We start from the raw sequence: 27,492 nt of genomic DNA on the forward strand, positions 1-27,492 counted from the left end.
TGAATCACAGCCTTAGAGGAGCAAGAAATGGGGACTCTTCTCCTGGCCTCAATTTCCTTCTTCCCAAAGTTCATTTAGCAAATTCAGCAATAAAACTACTTAAGACCTAGAGAAGGCAAAGGGGACTCTAATTCTTGAGAAGTAAACAAATGTGAAATTAAGGCCTGGCTCCTCTGACTTTCCCACCAAGTCGATAGCAGATATCTACATGGACTGAAGCCTTATGAATGAGTTCAATGTATGCCCTGCTATCCCATTACTATGGACTAAGGCTAAAATTGGACTGGATGCATATATGGTAACAGGGTAGCAGAGATATGGTTGCAAAACCCTAGATATGACGTAGATATCAGAAGGCATCTCTAAGACAACAATCAAATGAAAGTCAGTCTTTCCGATTATTTGGTCCAAAATATTCCAGTCCAATATAGAGCTAAAATCTTTTAATACTGCAACAGATGAGGACACACTTTTGAACCACAAGGAAACAAGTAGAATAAAATGCTAGTTAAGAAAATGAAGAGTGACTATTATATTTTTTTAGTTAGACAGAGCTGATAAGACTATTTACATACCTAAGCCATTTTCATTAACAGATGCTGTGTCAGATTCTGTCATCCCATCCATTAAGACAGCATCCTCATCAGTTCTTCGTCTACGAGATCGCCTACGCCGGTTAGTGCTGTGGTGTGATTCACTTGCGTCTGTGTCTGCAGTCTGGTCAGACTCTGTGTTATCAAGTAAACTGTAAGGGTTGCTGTCTGGGTCTTTCAGCACTTAAAGGAAATGACAAAACCAGTAAGAGCACGTTTCATCTCATATTTTAACTTTAAAATATTAAAAATCAACCATCATCAAGAAAGAGGGAAGTAGTTCAGTGCAATCACAACACACAAAATACGCCTCTCAAATACATACCAGAACTTATAGAGGACTTCCCACCTCGGGGACCACCACGTCCACGACCTCCAGAAACACTGCGCCCTCTTCCCCCTGGTGGACGCCTTCTGCTGTCACGTTGGTGTCGACTCTCCCTGTCATCATCTCCTGCTAATGACCAATCACTCAGTTCATCTTTCCTTTCCGATTCTGTTTCAGAGGGATTAGACAGCTCAGAATTTGTTCCTTTACAATAAATGAGAAGGAGAGGTGATAATCAAGTACTGTTCTAGTACCATTTTGAATTTTAGCAGAAGAATGCCACTAGCAAGGAAAGCTGAGATACATGCAATTTTCTGAGGCACAACTTTTAGGGGTAAACGTTTGCTCTACAAGAAGAAAAGTACCATTCCCAGAAGAATGCACAACGTAAGGCCAGTGCACCAGTGTCTGAAACACATAACAGAACTCAGTACAAAAAACTGACTTGACAGATTAGATGAGAAATTGAACTCTGCAGCACAAACTAGATGCCAAGGTAGATGCATAGCATGTGAAGTAAACCTATTTCTGCACAGTCTAATACTGAATATTAGTAGAAAAACTTCATTCATACACACAAAACAGAATAAATGATCACTAATGGGAACCATATCAGAGTGGATCTGAAAGGGGCTTCTTATGTATGTAATTGTGGATGCTTCCATTTCACCTTAGCTTCAACACAATTTCCATGTAATTTATCTAATTGCCACAGGATGCAGAGCTAACTGAACACCTAAACTACTACTTTTACTCTTGTAACATTCATACATCTCAATCTGTTACAGATAAAGAACACCTTGCCAACACAAACAAAAAGTCTTTCAGTCAGTCTAAAACCCTACTGCTGATGGTCTTGGGTTATTAATAGCCCACAGTGCTCAGTTATGAAACAACATGGCAGGGAGGGATAAAAGATGTTCCCATGGAAACATACAATATGATGCCATTATATAATGGACAATTGCAATATTACTAATTCCAATCAAAACATGTAAACAAAGAGGAGGGCAGGATTTCCCATTAGAACTTGAGCTGTCAATATGTGACAACTATAAAGGCTTAAAAAGAGACCTCCAAACCCTTGAAGTGGTGGCATAAAAAACAACAAAAATGGAAGCCTCTACTTCCAAACATGCCTATTATTCCCAAGCATCCCACTAAGCAGAAACACGAAGGGCTGGCTGCTGAAAACTTTGTCCACGGTGCATACAGAGGTCCAAGATTCTGAACATGCTGCCACCTCTTTTCACAAGCAACGTAGAAACATGTATGTGGAGCCTGGAAACAACACTCTAAACCTGAATTTACGTATCACATTACCACATATAAAGTAACAGTAAAATGACGCACTCATTGGAACAACTATACAGTACCTCATCAGGCAACCCATTTGTTTGTTAGGAGATTATTATTTTGCTGTAGCTAACACTAAATGACATATTTGAAAGATCTGATCAATTTAGACCAAGGTGGACAACAAGCCTGAATACACACTACAGGCCCTTCAGCTATAGTTGGGCTTCTGTATACCCATTTTTGTTAATGTTTGCAGAAACAAGTATGAAAGGATGCTGCCAAACAGAAAAGACTATTTCTGAAGTTCACATTCAGTAATTTATTTTTGATGCTTTTGATTTCCAGGTTAAGTGACAACTGTGGATTTCTTAAAGTGTCAAAATCTTTTAAAAGCTATCAAACACTGGTAATAAAATTCAAAGCACAGCATGTCCACCATTCACAGCTTGGCCTCCACTACGTTTTTATAATTTTCTAGTTGTATTCCTCACAACAGCCCTGCCAGTTAAGCAGCATTATGGTTTCCCATACTGCAGATGATGGGACTCAAGAGGAATAAAGGAAGCTGTTTTATATTGTTAGACCATTGGTCAATCTAACCCAGTGAAGGAGAACTTTAGGCCCCAAATTCTTAAGATTTCATTGAGTTTCATAAAGCTCAAACATCCATATGGGTTCAAGAAGGTCTACCAATATTGAACATAGTTAATGGGGTTGTGTGTGCAATCACCTTTTAGTGATATGTATGTGACCTTTCATGAGACCAATTTAATTCACAGATGGGAGTATAGAACCCTGAGACCACCATTACCGATAAATACTGAATAATACTGATAAATTACTGAAATTTGTCTATCAGGCTAATTGAACACTATTCACTGTTGCTGACAGAAACAAGGCAGGCCAAATTTCACAATGGGCTGCCTAGGAGGCAAACATTGCTCATTATTGAACGCACCTAACTAAATTAGAAAATTAAGCAGTGAAAACTAGATTCTCCTGGATCTGAAGCACCAAACGTGTGAGAAATGAGCTGGAGAGTATGAGGTCCTAGGCTGAAAGGTCACCCCCTCTACCTTTCATCTCTACCACAAAAGAAATTTATCTTATTCCTGCTTTAAACACTTGTGTGAAATTATTCTTTGAAATGCTTGTAAGGGAAGAATTATATGAGCTTCCAGATCAAAATTTGGTATCTAATCAAAGTCTATTCGAAGCAAATTCCTGTACTGTCTACTCTTGACTGGCAGTGCCTTTCCAGAGTGTCAGGTAGGTGATGCCGGGGACTGAACCTGCGACTTTCAAAACTGATCTTTAAGCGTAACTTACCATAGCCAGAGGTGTAATTGGGGCCTCTCCGTCCCCTACCTCTTCCACTATAGGATCTGGAGCCTTGTACAGAGGAAGGGTTGTTCTCATCTGTGGTATAACCCTTTTCCTTTTCAGGACCTCTGGTAGATGAAGGTCTGAACCCCATGCCAATCTGACGTAGCTGCTCATCAATCTGGAGCCTTTCCATCCGCAGCTGTTCCACCTCCTGCATGGACAGTTACACTAAATGTAAGCAAGTCCACTGTTTTGCTTCTTTAAAAAAATGTATTTTTTAACACTTACACCCCCTATTTCTATTGTAACAATATTCAAAGCAGCAAACAGCTCTTTTAGTCCTAAGATTCAATTAGGACTATTCAATGCACAGTGCTCTCAGGGCAGTAATGCTTTGAGATGTAGACTGAAAGACCCACCGAAAATCAACATGTTATGATGCACTGAAAAATACCATGATTTTGAGACAACTTTCATCCACATTGCTTTCAGAGCATTTGGTGTATGCTGTTTGCTATCTTCTGTGTTTCCAGATCCAATACTTATCACCTTCACAAGTCATACTATTGTGCATTTCCATGATACTGAAACTGCTGTCTTTCCCACAAAGAATGCTTACCTTCAAATAGGCAATATGGTATTCAAGAAGCACTTGGACATTCCCAATGCTTTCTTTAGTACCCACAAAGACAAACGGAACCATTCCCTACAAAGATAAAATGTAATATTGTTGAAGCACAAAGAGAGTCACAAGCAAATAATGCCTACAACCCAGCGTACAGTTACACAAGTGTAACCGTGCACTAGGTTGCAGCCTGTTTTTATTTTTAATGGGAATTTCTACAACTTTCTATACCATGGATTCAGTCTACCTGTGGGCCTTCTCTCAGTGGATAAAGGGGATAGGTGTAGGGAGCATCCCCACATAAACACAGCAAATTATCACACTACCCAACTTTTTTAGAATTGACATCTTCAAAGAAGAAAGCTGAACTGCAGTTAGAATGATAACCTAAATACTCAGAGCCAAAGTCTGAAGCCAAGACAACCTTAGCTTGAAATAACCAAAAGGGTGTTAGATAGCAGTTAGCAAAACCCACAAATGGCACCACTAAACATTTTGACCTTTCAAATGGCACCCCTAAGGGGAAAGGCTGCAACTCATGGAAGAGAAACTACTTTACATGCAGACAGTCCCAGAGAGACCCCTGTCTGAAACCCAGGAAAGCTACTGCCAACTGCCAGTCATCATAAACAATATTGCACTAGATGTATTAACGATCTGACTCTGTGTAGGCAGCTTCCTGTGTTCCTACTGCCAATGTAGTAGCATTTGTGAGTGACACGTCCATCAGACACTAGGCAGAAAGAATAATCTAATGCAGTGGTTTTTCTATCATTCTACCACTACAATTTATCCACCCCTGCCACCCCTTGGATGTATTACAAATTCCAAATAAGATAAATCTTACATCTTCTCTGGGCAGTTTGTTCTCATTGTCTCCTTCAATCCTCACTCGCACAACTCCAGACTTGTCCACAATTTCCTGAATAACTTTGCCATTTTTGCCAATAACTTTTCCTTTAATAAAAAAATAAAAAATTTTGAGATTTCTCAAGTATTTCTCAAGCAATCTATTAATAAAAGTAGCTGAAAGGCTGAGAACAAAAAAAATCCCTTTACAATCTCAAAATAATTAATATAAAAGTTATTTATAAATGGGTTCATTAAAAACACAATACAGTCATACCTCAGGATGAATACACTTCAGGTGAAGCATTTTCGGGTTTTGCTCCGCGGCGACCCGGAAGTAACGGAACACATTACTTCCGGGTTTTGCCGCTCGCACATGCGCAGACGCTCAAAATGACGTCACACACATGTGTGGAAGCGGCAAAATGTGACCCGCACACGCACGTGTTACATTCGCTTCAGGATGCGAACGGGGCTCTGGAACGGATCCTGTTCTCATCCAGAGGTACCACTGTACACATTTTTTAACAATGAGGTTATTCCATGTTTCTCTCTGTTAGGGAATTTCAGAAGATTGTTGTACCGTGTTTATAATAAAGCAAACACTCAGATCTGACTACTGATTACTATTTAGGAATATGGAAGAAAAAGAGGATATTTTGCCTTAACAAGTCATGTCTCTTTTCCGGGTATGAGAGGCACATTCCAAAAAACTGAAGTCCACTTCCTCAAGACTACAAGGCAGAAGTTGATGTTACCCAAAGAGAGCTCCCTTCCCCTAATCTGGAACAGCAATTACTTGGGACACACAATTCTTAACAGGAGGAAGATGAAAAGTTAAAAGGTCAATGAACAATGAACTGATCCAAAACCCATGGCATATGGAATCAGAAACAGTGAGAACAAATGTTCAGTCTTACTCAAAATGAAGTTTCACCATGTAGAAAAAAAACACCTTTTCTCTCAACATCTGATGTGCAGGATTAGAGCAGCATCACTCCAGTCCCATGTCACTTTCTACTAGAGCCTACTCCATGTCTAGCAGAACAATGGTTGTACCTTACACTGACCCTGTGGGGCAAGACTACAATGCTTCAAGTTATCAGTAGGCATTGTCCTCAGGTGGTAGGGAAGAAGAGTGAATGAGTCCCAGGCAGCAGCTAAACGAGAACTTGGTCATGAGGAGACAAAGGGAGAAAATATTTATATTCTCCCTCGGTATCATGACCAATACACCAAGGATGGCAGGCAGATGAATGAGCCCAGGAAGCGACCACAGTGTGGAGCAGCAATAGGTATCATCTGCTTAAAATTTCTCTCTCAGGAGAGAGGAGTGGAGCTGCACTTGATCACTGCCTCTGCAAGGAGATAATGAACTGAGTCACTTGAGGCTTCTTAGCTCCTTTGGCAAAAAGAGGAAGAAATTAAGAAAAATGAAAGGCAATAATTGAAGCAAAAAGAGTAGGCTGAAGAGGCACAATTGAGGGGAAGGATTGCCTACTCTTGCTTTCCAGCCCGAAAGAAATTAACTGAGGGTAGGGAATCTATTTGGACTCAGTTCCCCTGGATAACATCTCCTTCAATTTCCTGCTTCCTCTTCCAAGGAAATAGCCTTCCCATGCTCCTCTAACCATAATCCAGAATACTCCATTTGTTAGTGCAGCACTGTTCTCTATATATACTCCAATGTATCAGCCACCAAAATAGTAGTTCAGATGTGCCATTAAAGAGTGAGGAGACATCAACATTTTCATACTGAATAGGCAGGGGGAGGGTATTCAAGGATGTTAAAAGGTTTATTACTATTACATACCCACAAGACTCCTAGGAACCTGAATAAAGTCCTCCACAAATTCCAAATAGCTTCTAGCCTTTTTTACTGCCTCAGCACTCTGGAAAAGAACAGAAGCCATTTGTAAACACAATATATTAAAAATTAAAACCCCTTTCAACAGTTAAAACTCCTTCAGGCAATTAACATTTAAATATAAGACAGGAGATAGGTACATAAAATCTCATTTGCAACTTACAAATGCTAAAGAAATATACACATTCATATTATTAACTGTGAGATTACGAACTGTGTGATTGGAGTCTAGTGGCCTAAAATACAAGGAGATTTGGGGAAATTTCTGTACTATTTTTATTTTAAACTCTGTTATTTCTCTGTTTTCTTCAAGTAGCCTCATGCTTCTCTACTCCTATCTCTAATAACCAAACGTTTTCAACAATTTATATACCTTTAAGCACCGTGATTTCTAAAGGAATTTACAACAAGGTCAATCACAAGAGACAGTGTTTAAGTGCACAGAAAGGGATATAAATACATGCAAAATACTACAGGAAAGCTTCAGTGCAAGTGAAAATAAAGCAGTGACTACGAGTTTCATCATATAAACTTCCATTCAGACACAAGTAAAAACAACCTTCTATACAGCAGCGGTTCCTGACTGGGAGTTCCTTGAACCCTAGGAGGTTCAGACAACCTACCCAGGTTATTTTCAAACACAGGGATACAAAGTTTTTCAAAAGGTCCATAGCTTGGCTTTTAAAAAACAGGGGGTCCTCAATACTTAGCTAATTGGGAACAGCTACTATGCAGCATTCCCTTCTAGCAAATGCACGGTGTCCTTAAAAAGGCTATGGAATTTTTGGAATCTTGTGCTCATCTCATTTTTATTTATTTTATTTTAAAATAGTTCCATGTCTCTTAAGGTAGCTAACAAGAAAATTACAAAATATCAACAAAAACCTAAAAACACCTCCCATACATACCAATAAAATCCAATAAAAAGCATACTTGGCCAACTAATTAAAATGTTTTTCCACAGCAACAGCAACCCAGTCTAACCAATAAAACTTAATTCAAGAATCAGTGACTTGGAAAAGGTATGTTAGCCTTCCAAAACTACTATAGTTTGGCAGCCTGCTGCAGATCCACTGCAGGGAGTTTCACAGCCTTTGGGGCCACAATGGAAAAGGTCTCTACCAAGCTCCCTGATCCTTGGACACCGGAGGGAGGCATCTATTGCAGTTTGAGGCAGGCTGATATAGTTGCAGGCTCATGCCAAATTCAGACCACTAGGGCAAGTAAAGAAAAAGAACGCCACACAACTACAAAGGCAAGAAACCCCTTGTTTCCTTTTACCTCTCCATAGATCCTGAAAGTTCCGGTATCTTCCTCAAGCTCAATTGCAGTAACTCCTGGAACCTTCCTGGCTTGCTGTATATTACTACCATGTGTTCCTATTGCAAGTCCCATTAAATCTTCTCTGACAACAAATTCCTCATGAAATGCTGCTGCAAGCTGTTTTGTGCACTAGGGAGGAGGCAAAATAAGTTGTTTACAACAGCAGAACTTCAAATATGAGAACAGCTACATCAAGACTGGAATTGAGAAGGGAGGTTGAAATTGGGGGGGGGGGGGGAGCCAGTATGAGGACAACTCACTTCTAGATGTTTTGTTGCTTCTTCATTTCTTGACATAAGCATTATCTTCGTTCGAATGCTGCGCAAATGCATGTCACTCAGGATATTTACTCTTTTCACTGTTGCCTCACTGGCAGACTGTAGAAATAAAGTAACAATGATACAAACAGCATTTCCACTTTACGAGGCAATTTATAGCTAGAGAGCCCTCATTTTATTTAACAATTCCTTGTTACAACTGCATGTTTTGGAAAAATGTGATAGAAGTTCTTCCGTTACTCAGAAGAACATCAAGGAATGCTTGTTGTTTTTGGTTTTTGAAACAAGGTCAGCAAACATTTATTTTCATCACTGGATCAAAATGGTGCGATGGATATTGTTTGGGATAGCCTGACCTACTATCGGTAGAAAGCAATGCCCATACAGATGAATCAGCTGCGGCAGGAAATGTGGATGGGGGTGTACACAAAGTTATGCAAGGTATCTTGGCACACACACCCTTCAGCCTGACCCAGCTGTCTTGTATTGCAATATGCACAGAAGTGTCAAAGGCAAAATAGTAAAGCCTGGGCATTAGCTTGCATGAGATCCTCTGCCTACTGGTTCTGCCCACAACTTTCTACCCTGGAATCTCTAAAGCAAATTTCTCACTCACAAGCAGAAAGCTTCTCAATATACCCAAGTAACAAGGTATCTTGGAGAACTAAGCTGTGCTTAGAACAGACTCATTTGAAACAATAGGCATTGATTTCAATGGACCTACTCTGAATACAAAGCTGGAGATAACCTTCAGTCTTCAATCTTTTTTTTCTCCCTCGTACACAATCGTAACATTAGCCAAAAAGTAAACTCACACAGTGATCAAACCAAACAGAAAATATACCTTACCAGTACTATTAGCTGAGCAGTTTCAGCCTGGTAAAAAATTCTGCAGGCTCCTACAGCTTTCTTAAAATCCTTATGGGCACTTTCATTAGCACACCTAGAAAAATCAATTTATAAATTTATTCAGGTGGCAGTTTTATCAACAAAACATGCTGCTGTATAAAACTGCAATACTCGAGGCAAAGCATTCAAAAGCATGAAAAAAAATCCAATACCTTTGTACAAGTGAGTGCAGGACCCAGAGATGGTGATATTCCTGTTATGTTAATTTCCTCTTCCTTGAATGCTGAAGCTTGTAAGACTGGTGATCCATCTTTACCCACCAAACTAATGACCATTAATAAAAAATGAAACTCCTACTTGGAACCCAGTCGCCTGTTGCTAGGGTCCCTTCCTATTTCTTCCTCTTCATGCCTCTCAGCAATTTCTGTTTTCTGCCACAATAAAAATCTAGTCTATGGCCTTTGAATTTCTCACCCACTTCTCCCTGCTACAGGCATACATTGCTCTATTGCACTTCACAGATATTGCTCCTTAAGAGGACACAGGTGCAGCTGCAGGCAGCCTGGCCACATCCAGGGGAAAGAAGCCCCCCAACTGCTGCCACCCTTCTGGCCACAAGAGTGGAGCTGGCTAGGGCTGGAGCCAGGTTTTCCCCCTCCTGCCCTGCAGTCAGGGGGGCCTGGCTTAATAGACCATAGTGTAAACATAACTTTTATATGCACTGGGAAACCAAACAAATTGTGTGACTCGTTTTATTGCGGTGGTCTGAACCAAACCCACGATCTCTGAGGTATGCCTGTACTGAGAAAATCCTGCTGCATGTCTAGGCCTTCCTATCCATCTGTCTTTCTTGAAGATTCAGTAAAACAGAGTCACAGCGTCATCTAATGCATGTCTACTTGGAGGTAAATCCTACTGAGTATAATGGGAACTATTCCCAGGTAACTGTGTACTCCATCTTTCATCTGTCCAAGACTTCAGATGATTTTTTTTTATTTTAAAAAAAAGCAGCTTTAGGTTGTTTAAAAGAAAACCAATTTTTAGATAAAAGATAGCAATATAATGAAATTTTAGAGTAGTCACTCACGCTTCTCTTAGATCTTCAGGAACTTCTACTGCACACTTGAAGAATGTGTTCTTGTTAACAGGTTTGTTTTGATTCACAGGCCGAAGTCGTTCGAATGTCACTATTTCATTGTAAGTGGCATCACAGGCAGCATACTCAATGACGTAGAACTAAGGACAGATTAGAATTATTTTTAAAAAAAACAATCTAAAGGGCACACATTTGCCCCCCCCGAAGACCTCTAAAATTATTTGACCCAAAAATATGCAGAAATACTCATAGCAGTTTTATCATCTCCATAGTGTATCATCCTCAAAAAACACATGCCTCAGCTTTGTTGATATACTGCATTTTATCACAGCCCTCCAATGTAAGGGTGGCATACATCAACAATAAGGTTTAAGTTGGGCTAAAGTGTGCAGCTGGACGAAAGTCGTCCAATGGGCTTCCTTGATATGGGGGGGGGGATTTGAACCCAGGTCTCACCAATCGTAGTGTAAAACTCAGCCTTTATACTACATGAGAAACAGGAGCATGGGGTTTTTGAAGCCCTAAATATAAGGAAGCAAAATGCATTTTCCACCTTTGTCAACCTGGCATCTTCCAGATGTTTTTGAACTACAACCCCCATCAGCCGCAGTCAGCACAGCTGTTGTAGTCCAAAACATCTTAAACGCACCAGGTTGACAAAGACGGTGTTACAGGAACAAAAAGGTGTAACATTGGGAAATGAACTGTTATGGAAAACAGAGTACCCTGGGGTGCCTTGAATGATGCTCAGGGCAACACTGGACTCTTTCGCTCTTTCCTTCTCTCCCTCCTCTGATGCCCTCTTGCATCTCTGCTTCCCTAGGGTTTGCACAGCTGGCTATTGCAGCAGCCCTGGCTGTAAGCTGTGCAGGCAAATGGTACCTCTGGGAGGCACACCTCTTTGGGGCAGGGGGTGGGGCAGCTCAGAGACCAGGGTCGGTAGCAACGGCTGCCCAGAGGACTCCCAAGCAGAGGGGGAAGGAGAGGAGGCTGAGGGAACACTCCACAAGGGAGGGTGTTCAAAAAAGGGTAAGAGGCTGCCAGCTCTGCAGGCAAAGGGGGACGTAATTGAGCTCCTGCGCCTCACAGGGGTGCCGCAGAAAGAATGTAGTTGGTTAAGGGAGCCGTGGTCTCAAAAAGATTGAAAACCTCTGAGTTAGAGGGCTGCATTCAACTAAGGCATACTCAGAGCAGGTTCACTGAAACCCATGGACTTAAAAGTAACAAATCCATTGTTTTCAATAGGTCTTCTCTCGAGTATGACTTAGCTGGACGCAACCCAAAGAGCACTAAATAGTTAGCATGATAAATATTTGAATCATCCTCTTTGCCTTTGCCATTCCCCACCCTCAGGAAGCAAAACTTTCAGCAAATTTAAATAAGAATACCCAATCCCATCCATTTTGGGGAGTGTATGTAAATAAGTTACTAGACTTGCATACCGTAGTTTATTTTTTGGAGTGCTCTTGTTTATAACGTCCTACACAGAGGTTTAAAACTTTCTTAGGTTTAATGCTTTCTTTAGATGTTTCCTCATGAAGTTTGCTTACAATTCCCAAGTTTTACTCCTACTTACCTCCCCTTTCATCATTCGAACTTTTGCTAGCCACCATCCACAAGGCTCTTGCTCATTCGCTCGTGAATACACCTGGGGGGGGATCATACAGCATATTTAAACCATATTGATTAGAATATCTTTCAATCTTCACAAACTAGCACTACCCAGATTCATTTCAATGATGTTTGTGGACAGCCAACAAAATCATGGCTACTGAAAGCTGGATTTTCTTTTTCTGTGTACACCAGAATTACAAGTATCAATACAAATACAGGCATAAACTATTCTAAAAGTAAATTCTTTCCCTTAATATAAAATTTAAGATAATCTTGTCTGTCTTCATATCTTTATATAAAACAGAGCAATGGTTCTCAAACATTCTACTCGCAAGGCTCAAATGACACGGCTGAAAATTGTATAGGCCTATCAATCACAAAATGGCAGCACAGGGATGAAGCCAATTACAAAATGGTGGCAGATGGATAAAGAGCTTGGCATAATCTGCTGGCAACAATTTTCTACTGGTGTCCAATTCATCTTTGGAAATAGGTAAAGATGTAAAATTTCCAGAAATTTTGAAGTCATGCCAGGCGGGGGGAGGAGATAGTTTTTTTTCAGAGGAAACACAAATTTTGGGGGAAACTGAAAAATACCCAGTATTTATTTTTAAAGCAGCATTTACACATCAAAAGTAACTTTTTTACTTTAGGAACATAAAATGTATTGTGTATGACTTTATCGTAAAATACCATATTTGTTATATTGGAAGTAGAGTTTAGTCAAACATTAATTACAAATTGAATTTACTTTTTAAAATGTGTTACAATTGGAGCTACAAACTACTGAACTGTAAGGAACCTAGCATCTCTTTGGTATTGTCAGTTTATGAGTAAAACAAAGAAAATTATTAAGTATTCTCAAAATCACTGCATCTTCTCAGTTCTCCACATTGTCATGCAGACACAAAACCGTGTCATGTTGAAACAAAGAATGGTTTCAAATTGGATGGGGGACCGCATGTTGAGATTCCTGCATTGCAGGGGACTGGACTTCCTGCTCTACAATTCTGTGGTTCCATGTCTATGAGCCATAAGAATAGCTGAGAAAAGGGTTGGAGGGGAGACTAAATTTAATGCAGTATTCATAGGATCAGTTTCATTTTCTGAACTATCGCAATCAGTTTCTGTTTCTTCATATTTGTCATTATGTGATGACAAATTTGAGGCATAAGCAAGCATGACACAGAACAGAAACAGATCCACCAACCATGGCAACAAGAGGAAGCCCTGAATCCTCCTCCCTTCTTTGGTGACAATGCAGTGCCTCCTAGAGGAATAAATGCACCTTGCTGTTGGATTTGAGAGTTGTGTCCTCTGTGTCTAATTCAGAACTTGTTTGTCCTCACTATACATGGTCTTCCCAAAAAGTATGTTACATAGCTTTCATGAAGAATACATTCTACTTGGTAATAACAACATGCAGACTGACTCCCGACAGCTGTGTAGCTACTGGAAAGAGGGGACTTCTTTAATTTATAGCCATGGCACAAGTGACCAAGCATTGCTGTGAAAATTCCATTCATTTTGACATAATTGGAATTAAGGGTCTAACTTGACCAACAGTACCTCTAAAAATACAAGTCACGGCCCATCACTGGATGAACTCACCTCCACTTCATCTCCTTCACCAATTTCTTTCTTGATATCAAGTGGTGGTGGTAACCTTACTTCAATGAAGGGAACTTGGCGTTCTGGTTGCCAGCTGAAAGTTTCAAATTACGTCACGGTCAGTAAGAAAAGGTAACCCTGGTTCACAGTTATAATTTTAAATTGATTATTTAAATACTAATATTGGACACAAATGGAATACTGTCCACACTAATATTAAACAGAGAACCTCAATATTCAAAAGCCAACAACATTTTTGTTAGATTGCTTAACAACACACACTTATATTAACCATCCGTGGCTCAAATGGTACTCTCTATCCTAAACTATGATGCAAATGATTATGAGCAAGCTGTGGTGAGCCTTGGCTTTATGCGCTCTCCCACTCTCTCATCCTTTGCAGATGAGAAGAGAGCAAACATTTCTGCTTTCACTTTAGAATAAACTAGAGTTCCATATTACATATGAATGCTGGGAACTGTGGTTTGTTCTTACCAAGGTTGGCCAAAAAAATAGGTTCCAATATCAGTTTTACCCTGGTTTAAACAAACAACACTTCTGTGGTATATACAGTGAGGGGGCAAATGGACAAATTTAGCAGGGGATCAAATACTTTTTTCCCTCACTGTAAATATTCAGCATTGTAATTTGTTCTAAAATGAAAGTGGAAGGTCTCTCTCAAGTATTAGGGTCATGGGGAAAGGAAGAACACAAGACTGAGACTTGTTGCAGTTTGCTCCCAATCACCTAAACCAGGACAGTGACAGCCAGAGAGGAGAGGGAAATGTTCTCTTCTAATTTATAGAAGGATCTCTGCCTTAAGTCACAGGGAGGCAGCCAACAGAGTGGCTATTTACCAGCCTCCCCATTGTCAACACAGTAAGATCAGCTGTATTTCTATTTAAAACCGTTTCAATTTACTATAGTTGCCAAGACTACAGGACTACTGTGGCTCCAAGAACTTAGCAACAACATTTAAGTGTGTTCTTTCTATTTTACATTCAACTGTATTTGTAGTCAAGTTCCTGCGCTTTGTCTCCATAGTGAACTATGTGTTATGCATTTCTGGGGGATGGCACATCATGTAACTAAATAAAGGGAGTAATATTTTTCAACATAGTACGTACTTATTTTCAAACACAACTGTGAGTGAATCCTCATGAACATCTTTGATGAACCCCTAGAATAAAGTATAAAAATTGTTAAATACTGTTATCAAGAATGATTTTTTTCTTTTGCAAAATGGCACCTCCCTCCCATTAGAATGGTAATTTTAAACGGGAACAATTTTTAAGAAAAAACACAACATGGGTAAATATGCCAAAGACTGCATACAAAAGAGATACTTAATGGTTTGCAGTAGCTTTAAGGAAAAATGGATATTCGTCAATCGTATTATAGAACTATTCAGCTTATAACTCTTCTAATATTTACTTCTAGGTAAGAAGAAACAAATATACAGTGGTACCTCAGAGGCTGAACAGAATCCGTTCCGGAAGTCCGTTAGACTTCCAAAATGTTCGGAAACCAAGGCGTGGCTTCCAATTGGCTGCAAGAAGCTCCTGCAGCCAATTGCAAGCACCAGAAGCCGCGTCAGACATTCCAAAGAACATTCGCAAACCGGAACACTCACTTCCGGGTTTGTAGCGTTTGGGAGCCAAAACGTTTGGCTCACAGGGCGTTTGGGATCCAAGGTACGGCCGTAGTAAAAATTAATAAAGGGTTCACTGAGTTTATTAGTAATCTCATCTTCAGCTACAACACTCAAAAGCTAATTAATTTTGGCCAAAGTATAATATTACAAGAGAAATACTGCTATTATTGTGCAGTTAGTACACCACAGATTACAACATCAGAACTAAGTTAAGGAAACGTTCCACTTTTCCTTTCAGGAAAGAAAACTGCTACAGTGATAAGTGATGGCAATTCTAGCTAAATTAAGAGTCCCAGCCACATCGGCAAAGTTTCAAGTTTACTTAAAGAATTACTGAAACCACCAGTCAACAAATTGTGTTGTCAACAACTATTTCTATCAGTCAGGAAGAGCATGGGAACATGCCTGAGCACACACAATGTGTTTTTCTCCTGCCATTGAGGAAGTGCAATCTGCCCTCCCTTTCCCACGAAGAAATTAAAGAAGATACAAATAATTAATTTTCCACAAATCCAAGTTGCTGCATATCTCTTTTTAGAAATTAAATATTGCCCCAGCTCAGTAGCAAATAGTCCATACATAACTAGAGAACACAGAGCATAAACTCCCTTTTCCCAAAAATCCTGAGTTTTCCCCAACTCCTGCCCAGCAGCTCTTCACAATGATAATACTTCTCCCAATCAAACTCTCTTGACATAGATGAGCTCTTCATTCTGTTCATCCACTTCATCAACAAAGGGCTTCATTTTTGCCAGAGAAGAGAATAGAAGGAATCTGCTTTCAGCATCAAGCTAAAAGGCTACTAGTTTCCCCTCCACTCAAGTAATCCACTTCAAGTTTTCTGGCAGCCTAACTCAGCTGCTGTAATGCAACCTCCTTTTCACAACTCCATCTCCTGCTGCTGTGCTAACAGCTGATCCTACAATCTCAAGTCCATTGACTTTGCCTTAAGCATGTTTCATTCTACACAGGATTGAGCTGTAAGCCTCACAATACATAGCTCAGGCCCCAGGGGCGTTCTTATTCACCAGAATGAAAATCATCCATGCCTTCAAATTCATAGAGGAAAAGGCTGTATCAGTGACTACTAGCCAGGATAGATATTCTCTGCCTCCACAGACTCAGGTCGTACTTGCTGGTTGGCCACTGTGAAAAGAGGATGCTGAACTAGATGGTCATTGGTCCATCACAGCAGGGTGTTCTTATGTTATTAACTACAGTGGCTACATTCACATGTCATGTTAAGTCAAACCTTGGCTTAGCATGAATGCACTAGTTCCCAAGAAATAGGTTTCAGCTAATCTGCTCCTCCACTGCATAAAACAGAAGCAAAAGCTTGCAAACTCCTTCTCATGACCACACCAGAAAAATGTGGGAACTTGAGGCTCACCTAGGCTTATTTCTACCGTGCTGAACGCAACAGTCTGAAGAAGCCCCCTGAGAACCAAGAAGTTTTTCACAGTGGACTATGCTGTAAAATACAACATGTCAATCTTAAAATTATACAAAAACTATAGAGCTTAAAAAGAAAAAGAAAAAAGCAGACTCACAAAGAAAGAAGGGAAAATGTAGCTATCACTGAGGTGCCACCAGAGCACTAAGCAGCAGAACAGGGTCCAAGAGAACATAATGCTATGGATCTTGTCCACAGGCAGTATTAAAAACTCAGATATATAATCTAATCGCCAAATGACACCTTAAACCTACATTGCAGTCACCACAGTATAATGCCTAGGTAGTGTTGGATTTTTTTGTGGTGGACATTATTGTTATTATTAATTTCATTTCTATACAGATTTATATTTTAAAGAACAAATCTCAAGACTGTTTGAAGAACAAATCTCAAGCCACTGCACCAAGAGAGCCTTGAACCTGTTACAGATGCAATCCATCATCTGGTCTCAGTACTGGATTTCCTCAAAATCCCCTAAGTTTTTAGCTTTGTTGTTGCATCCCAGTACTTCAGCCTACAAGTTGCCAACTTTAATATAGTTGCATGTGCTAAAGTTCCACTGAAACCTATGAGATTTAAATGAATGGAGCTTTGATCAGCTTGTGAACTTCCAAGGACAATCCAGGTAGCCACTGCTGGAAGACAAAATGCTAGATAAGGGGTCAACAACCTTTTTCAGCCGTGGGCTGGTCCACTGTCCCTCAGACCTTGTGGGGGGCCGGACTATATGGGGGGGGGGAATGAACAAATTCCTATGCCCCACAAAAAACCCAGAGATGCATTTTAAATAAAAGGACACATTCTACTCATGTAAAAACACGCTGATTCCCGGACCGTCCACGGGCCGGATTGAGAAGGCGACTGGGCCGCATCTGGCCCCCGGGCCTTAGGTTGCCTACCCCTGTGCTAGACAACATTTATGATGTTCATACAGCTCTTAAACATTCACCTTTGTTTCTGATCTAACTACCCCATTATCACCCTGCCTCTCACACCTCTCTCCTTGACAAATCATTCAGTTTGTCAACATCAACAAAAATCCCAATGCCAAAATTCAAGCATCTTACATATCCATTCAACAAGAGCAAAAAGGAGTGTCACAAATGCAGCCCTCATATGCCCTATACAGTGGTACCTCGGGTTAAGAATGTAATTCGTTCCGGAGGTCCATTCTTAACCTGAAACTGTTCTTAACCTGAAGCACCGCTTTAGCTAATGGGGCCTCCTGTTGCCGCCACGCCGCTGGAGCACGATTTCTGTTCTCATCCTGAAGCAAAGTTCTTAACCAGAGGTAATATATCTGGGTTAGCAGAGTCTGTAACCTGAAGCGTATGTAACCTGAAGCGTATGCAACCTGAGGTACCACTGTAGTTTGAAGCTATGGAATGTAAGATATTCCACATATTCAGGACAAATTAAAAAATAGCCCCTCTCAAGCCCTCTGCTCATGCTAAACGGATGGAGGACAACCACAAATAACGACTGACTAGTAAGCCCAGCCAACATTTGTAGATGCCAGTTTGACAACCCCGGTGTACTGAGATTCAACAAGACCTTGTTAAGAACAGAGCAAGTAAACTTAGAATTCAGGGATTTGGAGGGATTTCAAATACAAAGTCAAAATCACAGGCTGAAAATAACTTTGCTTCCTCATTTCTTGCTACATTACACGTTTAGAGCTTTCTATTTCTACCTTTAACCAAACCACTAGTGTTCCCTGGGCTGATGTTTCCGTTTGCTTCATAAATTCTGGAGGGGGGGGGAGTGAATCAGGTTCAACTGCCAGCCTGGTTAAGACTCCTGTCTAAAACCCTGCAGAGCTGCTATCAAGTTAGTGTCAGCATACTGAGCTAGACAGACCAATGGCTAGACTCGGTATAAGGCAGTTTCCTGTGTTCCTTTGTGGTATGGTGATTAAGAGTGTTGGACTAGGAGCTGGGAAATCAGGATTCAAATCTTCACTCACATATGAAGGTCACCAGTCACTGCCTCTCAGCCTAACCTACCTCACAGGGTTGTTGTGAAGATAAAATGAGATGGAGAAAACAATGCATAGGACCTTGAGCTCCGTGGGGAAAGGTGAAATATAAATGTAATAAATAAATAAAGTTATAATAAACTTACAAGTATGGGTTCAACTTAGTTATTTGTAATTTGATTCTATGACCTTGATGTGCACACACCAGTAAACTTTAGAATCTAAATCAAAGCTCCAACGACGACTCTCAATGTTTGTTTGTGTCACTGGTATATTGGTGTATCAAAGGAAATACTGGACCAAATGCGAGGCGGGGGGAATACTGGATCAATACTGAGCAAATGGGGGGGGGTGTCAGGGGAAACTGTGTCCTTCAAGACCCAGAATAAATTCAAACATGCATAACTGGGAAGTTATAGCTATAGAACTGTTCATCATGCTTCACATTGCTAGTTTGAAAACACCCCTGCAATGAGCATCCCATAAAAAAGGGGTTTGATCTATTCACGCAAGTGTGCACTGAAACAGGCTCCTCATATGATACTGTAATTTCCACATAAGAACTATACTATCTCATTTATGCACATCTGATCACTTTATGATGAAACATGAAGCATGCCAAGTTTCTCAAATAAAAACAAGTGTATGAATTCTATACTGATCAAGAATCAGTATAGAATGATATTTGTACTATGTTGTACTTGGCAGGAGTTCAACCAACATAAAAGCTTTAATGATCTGAACAACGAAGAATTTGACAGTTTATTTCAGGAATGGAAAGGCTTTGCCCTTCAGATGTTGTTTGATTCCTCTTCCCATCACCATTAGCCTAGATCAGTGGTGTCCAAACTTTTTTCAAAGAGGGCCAAATTTGATGAAGTAAAGGGTCATGAGGGCCGACCAAAGGGCCAACCAAAGTTGGTGACCTTTTCTTAGGATTGAAGTTGTTGAGGTTTTTTTAGGATTTTAGCCCACGAAATAAACTGCCGCAGGGGCTGGATTGAACAGCGGGCCAGATTAGGCCTCCAAAACAGACTTTAGTCAATAGTCATGGATAATGGGAGTTGTAGTCCAACATCATCTATAGGGCCACAGGTTCCCGATCCCTGGTTTAGCAGATTCATTTTATCAGAAGTCAATGTCACATCACAAAGTCCTTTGAAAAAAATCATAGATATATTGAGACCATTATTTTGAAAACCTCTCCATTTCTCTGAATATGTTAGTTGTCCAGAAAACTATTCTTATTATGCTACTTTGTACACTGGGATTTCAAACTGATTTTTCAAAATCATAATACACCCAAAGGAAAAAATAGTGTTGTACAGTGGCATAACACGAAATAAAATATTTAACTTCCTATTTTCTCAAGAGCCTCTACTATCAAAACCAGATAACCTAAAATAAGCTTACAGCTATGCAACTTGCCAGTGACTATAAGATAGCCAAGTAAAGCTCAATCCAAAAGAGATATGACTCATGGGCAGCAGAAAGTAAAAAGTACTGGTAAAGAACAAATACAGCTCAAAGTAACCACTGGAAGCAGATATTAAAGCATAGTTCCAAAATTGCAAAAATCTATGTATCATTTGAAAATTTGACAAAAATTTTGTGCCTTCTTCCATTGAGTATGACACTGTCCAGTTTCTAACCTGCACTAATTTAACAATGGCTAGTGCAATGCAAGCTATTTCATTGCAAAGTTCTTCTGAAATTGTATACATCATCCAATATTAACACTGGATTTCCCATAACATTTTTGGCAAAAGTTTGTTCTAAAACTCTGATTTCACAATTCTTGACAAAAATAGTCAGTCCTTTGTTGTTGGCATCTGTCTATCTCGGGATACAATGGAAAAAGGTGTAAACTCAAACTGTTGAGAGATTTACACCACCTGCTGTGGCTGTTGAGAATGATATGGCAGAGACATATTTTACTGCAGCTGGGGCAGATGAAGGCATCTGATTGTACTGCTACAGGCACACCATGGTATGTCTTCCGTCTGCACTCCTCCCTGCAGTCATTCCTCCTTTGGTCACTACTGTGGTATACAACCTGACTGTTCGCCTCCAGGCACTGTGGTCTTCTGCAAGGGATTCAAGTTTGCAGACCTCTTTGTAATGCAGAGAAGGTACTCATGAGAGAGGAATTAATACTGGCTTTCAGCATTTCTGTCCTGGGGCTTTACCACATGCCTGAGAGTTGGTGTTCTTCAGTTCATCCAGGGAGGGAGGGAAATCCAGCTCTTCCAAGAAAGGCGGAGTCTGGATGCTATCAATTGCTTTGTTGGAAACCATGTTTTCCTGGGAGTACAGTTCTTGATAGTGCTCTGCCCATCACTATCTCCCAACAAGGTTTTCAGCGGTGCAGTTTTCCTGCCTGTTGGTCCAAAGGCTGTCTTCATGCCTTCAAAATTACATCTTGTGATGCTTGCCAAACTAAGAAAGGCAAGAATTGCTAAATAATGTGCCAATATAAAAACACTACTAAAGGTAATTTTCTGGAAACAGAGTAAAATATTCCCCAAGGATCTCAGTAGCTTGTAAATGATTATAAACTGACCACTGTACACAGAGGAAAAACCTGAAAAGTACTGATATTCAATCTGACTTCGGAAGAGTACATAAGAAAAGCCTTGCTGGATTATATCAGAGGCCTTTCTAGTCCAGCGCTGCTTCCCATAATGATCAACCAAATGCCTATAGAAAGTCCACAAGATGGATGTTAAGGGCAACAGCCCTCTATTGCAATTGTTCAACAGAAACTGGTATACTGGAGGCAGTATACAAACATAACTAGTAGCCACTGAAAGGCTTAACCTCACTAGAATTTGGCCAGTCCCATTTTAAATCCTTCTTAAATTGAAGTTGATGCTAGTGTTTCCAGTCAATTTTAACAATAGTAGCACCACAGAGATTTCAGTGCGCAGGCACACCAATTCTTGAAAGTACCAATGGCAGTGTCAGAAACTCATATATATAAGCTAGGCGCCAAATGGCTCCTTAAACTAGGGTTAAAGTTGCCAAAAAGGAATGCCTAGTTGCCATTTTTGGAGCAGACAGCTCAAAAGTCATATTTTGCAATACGACTTTTTGGTTCCTAAAGCTCATTCTGATTGTGAAGATAAAACAGGCTTCCTCAACCCCGGCCCTCCAGATGTTTTTGAGACTACAATTCCCATCATCCCTGACCATTGCTCCTGCTAGCTAGGGATCATGGGAGTTGTAGGCCAAAAAACATCTGGAGGGCCGAGGTTGAGGAAATCTGAGATAAACTACAACTGACAGAATTCTACAGGACATTTTCCTAGTGTATGAAAGCAGTCCAGATCCAAGGATCTCCCAGGCATGCACCTCCAGATGGTGGAGACGTCAGGCGCCATCCTGGCATCTTCACTTGGTTGCAAGTGGTTGATAGCAGGTGCAAAATGCGTCTGGCACCTGGTGAGTTTTGAATGCTGGTGCCAAGTTATTGCTACAGGGTTTCTAAAGCTAGCTTCAATTTGAAATCAAAAGTACCTGCATCAACTGAAAAAGTAAGTCAGCTTTTTTTTAATAACTGGAGACCAGTCCACACCAGATTAAAAATAAATAAATAGCAACCATCTTTAACTGGAAATAAATAACTGTTGATAGCTTCCATATCCATAAACTATATTTCTGGTTATTTATTCATTGTTATAACAGGTGGGAAACTTGTGATATGAAGTATCAGGTGTTGTCAGATCCCCCAATTCTCATCACTCCAGCCAGCATGACCAAAGGTCAGGGATGATGGGGGATGTGGTCCAGTAACACCTGAATAGCCGCAGGTTTCACAGCCATGTATTAGGTCATGAACAAATCAAGCCCCATATGGCAGCTTACTAATAATGGATATATTTTTAAAAATTCATCTATCTGAGAGCTCTGAAGCAATTATTATCCAACAGGTATTGTTGGACTACAAATCTCATTGTCTCCAATTACTGGCACACTGACTAGGGCTGATGGGAGTCAGGAATCTAACAATATCTAAAGAGCTACAAGTTGCCCATCCCTGTTGTAGATAAACATGCTGGGTGAGGGAATCTTAACTAGCCATAATTTTGAAACAAGAATCTAAAAGCAAGTATAGTCACATGGATTTTGCATTCTGTCAATATATCCTCCCTGAGTTATTCAGGAAATTAAAACAGGATGGCCTGCATTCAAATGGAGGATTTGGAATTATTTTTGTGTCAGTCACTATATATATATATATATATATATATATATATATATATATATAGTCACTAGCCAATATACGGTAAATCACAAAAAAGAAATCCAAGAGTAAGTTAAACATTTCCAGATTTGCCAACTATCAAAATTGTAAGCTCTCCAATTCTTACACGGCCTATCAATATCCGGAACCTTTTCAACTTGGATCCCAGGCCCACCTATAGGCAAAGGGCTACTTACAACAGTAGCTAACAACTCCACAAATGCTAAAATGCGATGTCTTAAATGCCCTGGAAATCCTGGCCTTACATTAGCAGCAACTAGGCCCAAGCAATGTTCAATTTTAAAATGGTGCTGTGATCCATGATAATAACCATATATGCCTGGTATGTGACTGCCTGAAGCAATTATCACTGATTAAATTCAGTCTCAGTGAGACCTTGTATTACTTTTACTACCAACAAGGAGTTCCAACTATTATTGCCAGTAGGTTTTATTTAAATCACAGACTTACCATTCTGAAAACAACACTTTCCTCCTCCTTCCATCTGCACACATGAAAAAGCAGAATAGAAAACTGACTTCTTCAAAAATAAACGCTTGTGCTAGCTGAGCGAGGAAGCTTCAAGGCCAAACGGATTCAGCAAAGTATAAACATAATTTCATCGCATGTACATACTGAAGTTGAACAATATTTTCAAAATGCTGAATGAAAAACTTTCACTTAACATGGCACTAAACTAGAACATTCTAACCTTCTTACATATAAACTGATGTTGTCAAATCACATCTCTCATCAAGCCTGCAATTGCTGTCTTTGAAAAGTCATCCACGTATCACAAAAACGAATTCCAAATTTTTACTATGACTTTGCATTTGAAAATATCTTAAGATATGCCTTTCAACACTCCCGGAGTCACAAAACTAAAGTAAGGCACAGGTATGTTGCACAAGGTCATAAAGAAATAAAATGGCAGGCAAAATACTTCTCAGAAATTCCTGACACCACTAACCAGTAAAAAGGCCCTACTGAGAAAATATATAAATTTTAGAACAAATGAACTGCCTCTATTCTGATATATTTGTAAAGCTTATACAAGACTTTAAATTTCTTTATTCCACAGATGAAGAGTAGGATCCATGTTGATAAGTATATGAATTCAAGTACAAAATGCAAATGTGGTGTAATTAGTTTCAAAACCTTAAGTTTTACTAAATTGCCATTGGTATTGCATGGAATGTCAACTAGCAACAAACTTTAAATTCCCATCACATTTACATGAGTTATACTTGCCACAACACCCACCCAAAACACAGACATAGTGAATAGTTTTGTTGTAATTAGCATACATTTATGATTAAGTATAAATAAAACTTTCACAGTGCGCAGATAAAACTGTAATTCACAATGCTGCCTTCCTATCAGTGCTCCTGTAGAGGAACAGAGGCCTCACGCCATAAAAAGGTCTAGGATTTTCAAGCATCCAAGGCTTGGCTTAGGGAGAAAGACTGACAGCAACAGCTGAGAGTATCCTGTATTGATCCTGTAACATCCTGGCATACCAGGGAGGGTGGCAGTGAAGAAAGCTTTCTGGTGACATAAATAAACTCAAGAGCCTGTAAAAGTATTATGGTTGTCGTGCATTCCTAACTTTATGAAGGAGTAGCATATTTAAAACAAAATAACCTGCATTTTGGGTGAAGAATCCCACACCTTTCAACCTAGCTTGCACAAATGTTCTCTAAAACCCAAACCACAGCAGTGGGTCTACTTATCACCAGAGGTGTGACTCCATGCTGCCTGACCTGAATCTAATATTAGTAAAGGGATATAAAATGTATTTTGACTCACAGCAGAGGGCATCCCCCACACCCCTCACAAGTGACTCATAACACCCCCACCCCACCCCACCCGTGTCCTACTTGGGGGACTAAACACACCACAGTAAAATAAAATTCAGAAGCTCCCTTTCCCACCCCCCACTTTTATCAAGCTAACAAGGCCAAAAAAAGGCCTTCCAACACAAAACCCTCCAAAAGAGGTTTCTCAAGGTGCTTCACAAAGTCAGCCCTGGCCTGCCCTGTCCCGGGAAACGAAGGGAAGCCCCTTCACACGTTACACCGTTTTCCAGGAGTGTCCAAAACGATAAAGCGTTACCTCAACACTGCGGGGACACGTAACGCACCCCGAACTTGGGCTCTCCCCACGACCTCTCCCCTCACCCGTGTCCCGCCCACAAGCCCCTCCCAAAAGCCACACACCACCCCGCCCCGCACCCCTCGCCTCACACAGCTTTTATCCTCCCCACCCGCCCACCCACCCAAAAAAAGAAACCGCTCAACCACTGTCTGCCCGCTCCGGCCTGGGCCAAAGGCTCCCCCGCTCCGAGGGTGGCTGCCGAGGGCCGCCCTTCCGCCCACCCCTCCGGCCCCAACTCCGCAGTAACGGGCCGTACCCCGTCCCCCCGCCGAGGCCGCTCCTCCCCGGGCTCCCGGCGGCGAGAGGGCGAGGCGTACCTTGTAGAAGGCCCCGTTGGAGCCGCGCACTTCCACCGTCAGCTCCTCCATGTTGGGGCCGCAAAGGACGCCGGGACGGGCTTCTAGAAACTATCTCCACCTGAGGGGGAGAGAGAGAGAGCGAGAGACTGGAGGGAGGGGAAAGAGGGAGGGACGGGGCGCCCTTGGGGCTTTCCCCCCTTCCTCACACCCGACGCAGGCCCAGGGCCGAGGGAGGAGCGGAGCAGGCGGGAGGAGGAGGGCAAGGGGCGGGCGGCACCGCCCTCGAGTCTCAGCCGCCGCCGCCGGCGACTCACGGAGGCGGAGGGATCTCCGCTCCCTCAGGCCTCACCGCCCCCCCCACCTCCGCCGTCGCCTCGCGCGCGCCTCAAGGGCGGGCGACGCCTCCTCAGGCCGCGAAACGGGAGAAACAAGATGGGGGACGAGGGCTCGTTTTCCTTGCTCGCGAGGCAGGAGGCGGGCGTTTCGTTCTTATTTTATGCTACCTTTCCTACTAAGCGGGGGTTGCACCGCCTCGTCCTCCTCCTCACGACGTCCTTCTCCCGCTTCTTCGCGCACACGCGTTGGAGAAACGCCGCCTCGCGCGACGGTTTGCTCCAGGAAAGCCCTCGCAGGCGGGGGCGGCGTGTGGGGAAAAAACGCTGGTTAAAGGCGCTTAGACTCAAACCCGAAGGGGGAACAAGGGTGGGATCCGCGCGCCCACATCTATAGAGGCGGGGCCTCGGCGCAGTCGCTGGCCCCGTGACGGGAGTTAAGCTGCGTTCAGACGTGCACGCAGAGGCGCTGCCTGTCCCCGCGCGCTGATGGGCCGTGGGAGTTGCCGCCGGCCGCAGCGAGAAAGCGCGAGCGCGCAAAACACGCCAGGCTGAGGGAAGAGTCGCCCTGGCCCAAATGAGCTGTTCGCTTTGTTGACACGCAAGATTAAAGAGTCGTTGGCTACCTGCAAAGATCTCTAGGTTCCCCGCGCACAGAGACCAGAGGTTCACCAGCCGGACATGGAGGCAAGAGCCCCAAACCTGAATGTAATCTGGGTGTAAAGCCGGGGGGGGGGGCGGGGTCCGGATCCAGCTGACCTGCTTTTCAATGATAGTGTTCCCTTGTTTGTTTTCACTGAACGCACCTGAGATTAGCGACCAAATCCATCGCAATCTTTGCATACATGAACTTGTACTCTATACTCTGCCACGAAACTTTGAAACTTCTTTAAGTTTCAACTTAAACTTTGAAACTTCTTTAAGTTTCTTTAAGGCTCTCGAAGCATCTTGGCAGCGTTTTGCGGAGATCACTCTGCCTGGCCATGCTAATGTGCACGCAAAAATAATCTAAAACCTGCAAATAATTAAACCGACATAAACCAAAATGCCATCAGAATAATTCAAGTAAAACAGATGAGAAAAAGCTGAAAAGCTTGCGAGAAGAAAAGCATTAAGGGAGAGTGGTATTGAACCCCACGGAATACATGCTGCTTTTTTTAACCACACAGTAGAGTTGTTTCTGGTGCAGTAGTAATGTTGGAAAGGCCAACATTATAATAAAAAAATAGAAGAATATTTGCTGCAATAAGGCCCACTGTTACTTTTGTACTAGTTTTCTTCCCTGCTGTTCACTATGATGCAATGGTGGGCACAAGAAATATTTTTAAAGTGTCTTAAAAGTGAACCAAAACATTTATTTGTCTTATTTCTAGACCACCCATAAGAGATTCTTAAAAAGAATCTAGATAAAAACAGGCCTATAATGCTATTATCAGGGTCAATGAAAAACTACGGTAATTAGGTAACTTAATGCTTAATTTAAAGGCGGGGGACTATGTTGCAGGTAGTTCTTTGCAAACTATTTATGGTAGATTGTCCCCAGTGGAAATGCGTACAGGTTGCACCTACACATACAACAGAAAAGCTACTCTTCCTTTGAAAATACAAAAGCCATAAGATTTGAAATTGCTAAGATTCTGCTAATTTAAAAAGAAATTGAAAGAGCCACGAGAAGCACCCACAAGGCTATATTTGGAATATTATTCATAGTTCTG

At 41.4% G+C, this 27,492-nt stretch overlaps 1 protein-coding gene across 4 annotated transcripts in view; it reads right to left on the reverse strand.

Annotated features, from left to right (window-relative positions):
* The window catches only part of FXR1 (FMR1 autosomal homolog 1), a 30,790-nt gene extending 4,775 nt beyond the window's left edge, over nt 1–26,015 (reverse strand). The window contains exons 1-15 of one of the 4 annotated variants that reach the window (XM_081007963.1): nt 25,949–26,015; nt 25,464–25,563; nt 14,786–14,838; nt 13,659–13,752; nt 12,010–12,081; nt 10,425–10,573; nt 9,338–9,431; nt 8,471–8,587; nt 8,169–8,339; nt 6,834–6,912; nt 5,019–5,128; nt 4,166–4,252; nt 3,550–3,757; nt 919–1,125; nt 576–776 (exon numbers count right to left, since the gene is read on the reverse strand). In XM_081007963.1, the coding sequence (XP_080864089.1) occupies nt 576–776; nt 919–1,125; nt 3,550–3,757; nt 4,166–4,252; nt 5,019–5,128; nt 6,834–6,912; nt 8,169–8,339; nt 8,471–8,587; nt 9,338–9,431; nt 10,425–10,573; nt 12,010–12,081; nt 13,659–13,752; nt 14,786–14,838; nt 25,464–25,514 (1,693 nt within the window). In that variant the 5' untranslated portion in view covers nt 25,515–25,563; nt 25,949–26,015. Of the gene's footprint in view, nt 1–575; nt 777–918; nt 1,126–3,549; nt 3,758–4,165; nt 4,253–5,018; nt 5,129–6,833; nt 6,913–8,168; nt 8,340–8,470; nt 8,588–9,337; nt 9,432–10,424; nt 10,574–12,009; nt 12,082–13,658; nt 13,753–14,785; nt 14,839–25,463; nt 25,741–25,948 lie in introns of those variants that run through there. The other 3 variants (XM_081007964.1, XM_081007962.1, XM_081007965.1) reach the window with 3 other exon arrangements.
* Nucleotides 26,016–27,492: the final 1,477 nt, after the last annotated feature.

This window comes from Podarcis pityusensis, assembly GCF_964106645.2.
Source record: "Podarcis pityusensis genome assembly, chromosome: 5".
NCBI lineage: Eukaryota > Metazoa > Chordata > Lepidosauria > Squamata > Lacertidae > Podarcis > Podarcis pityusensis.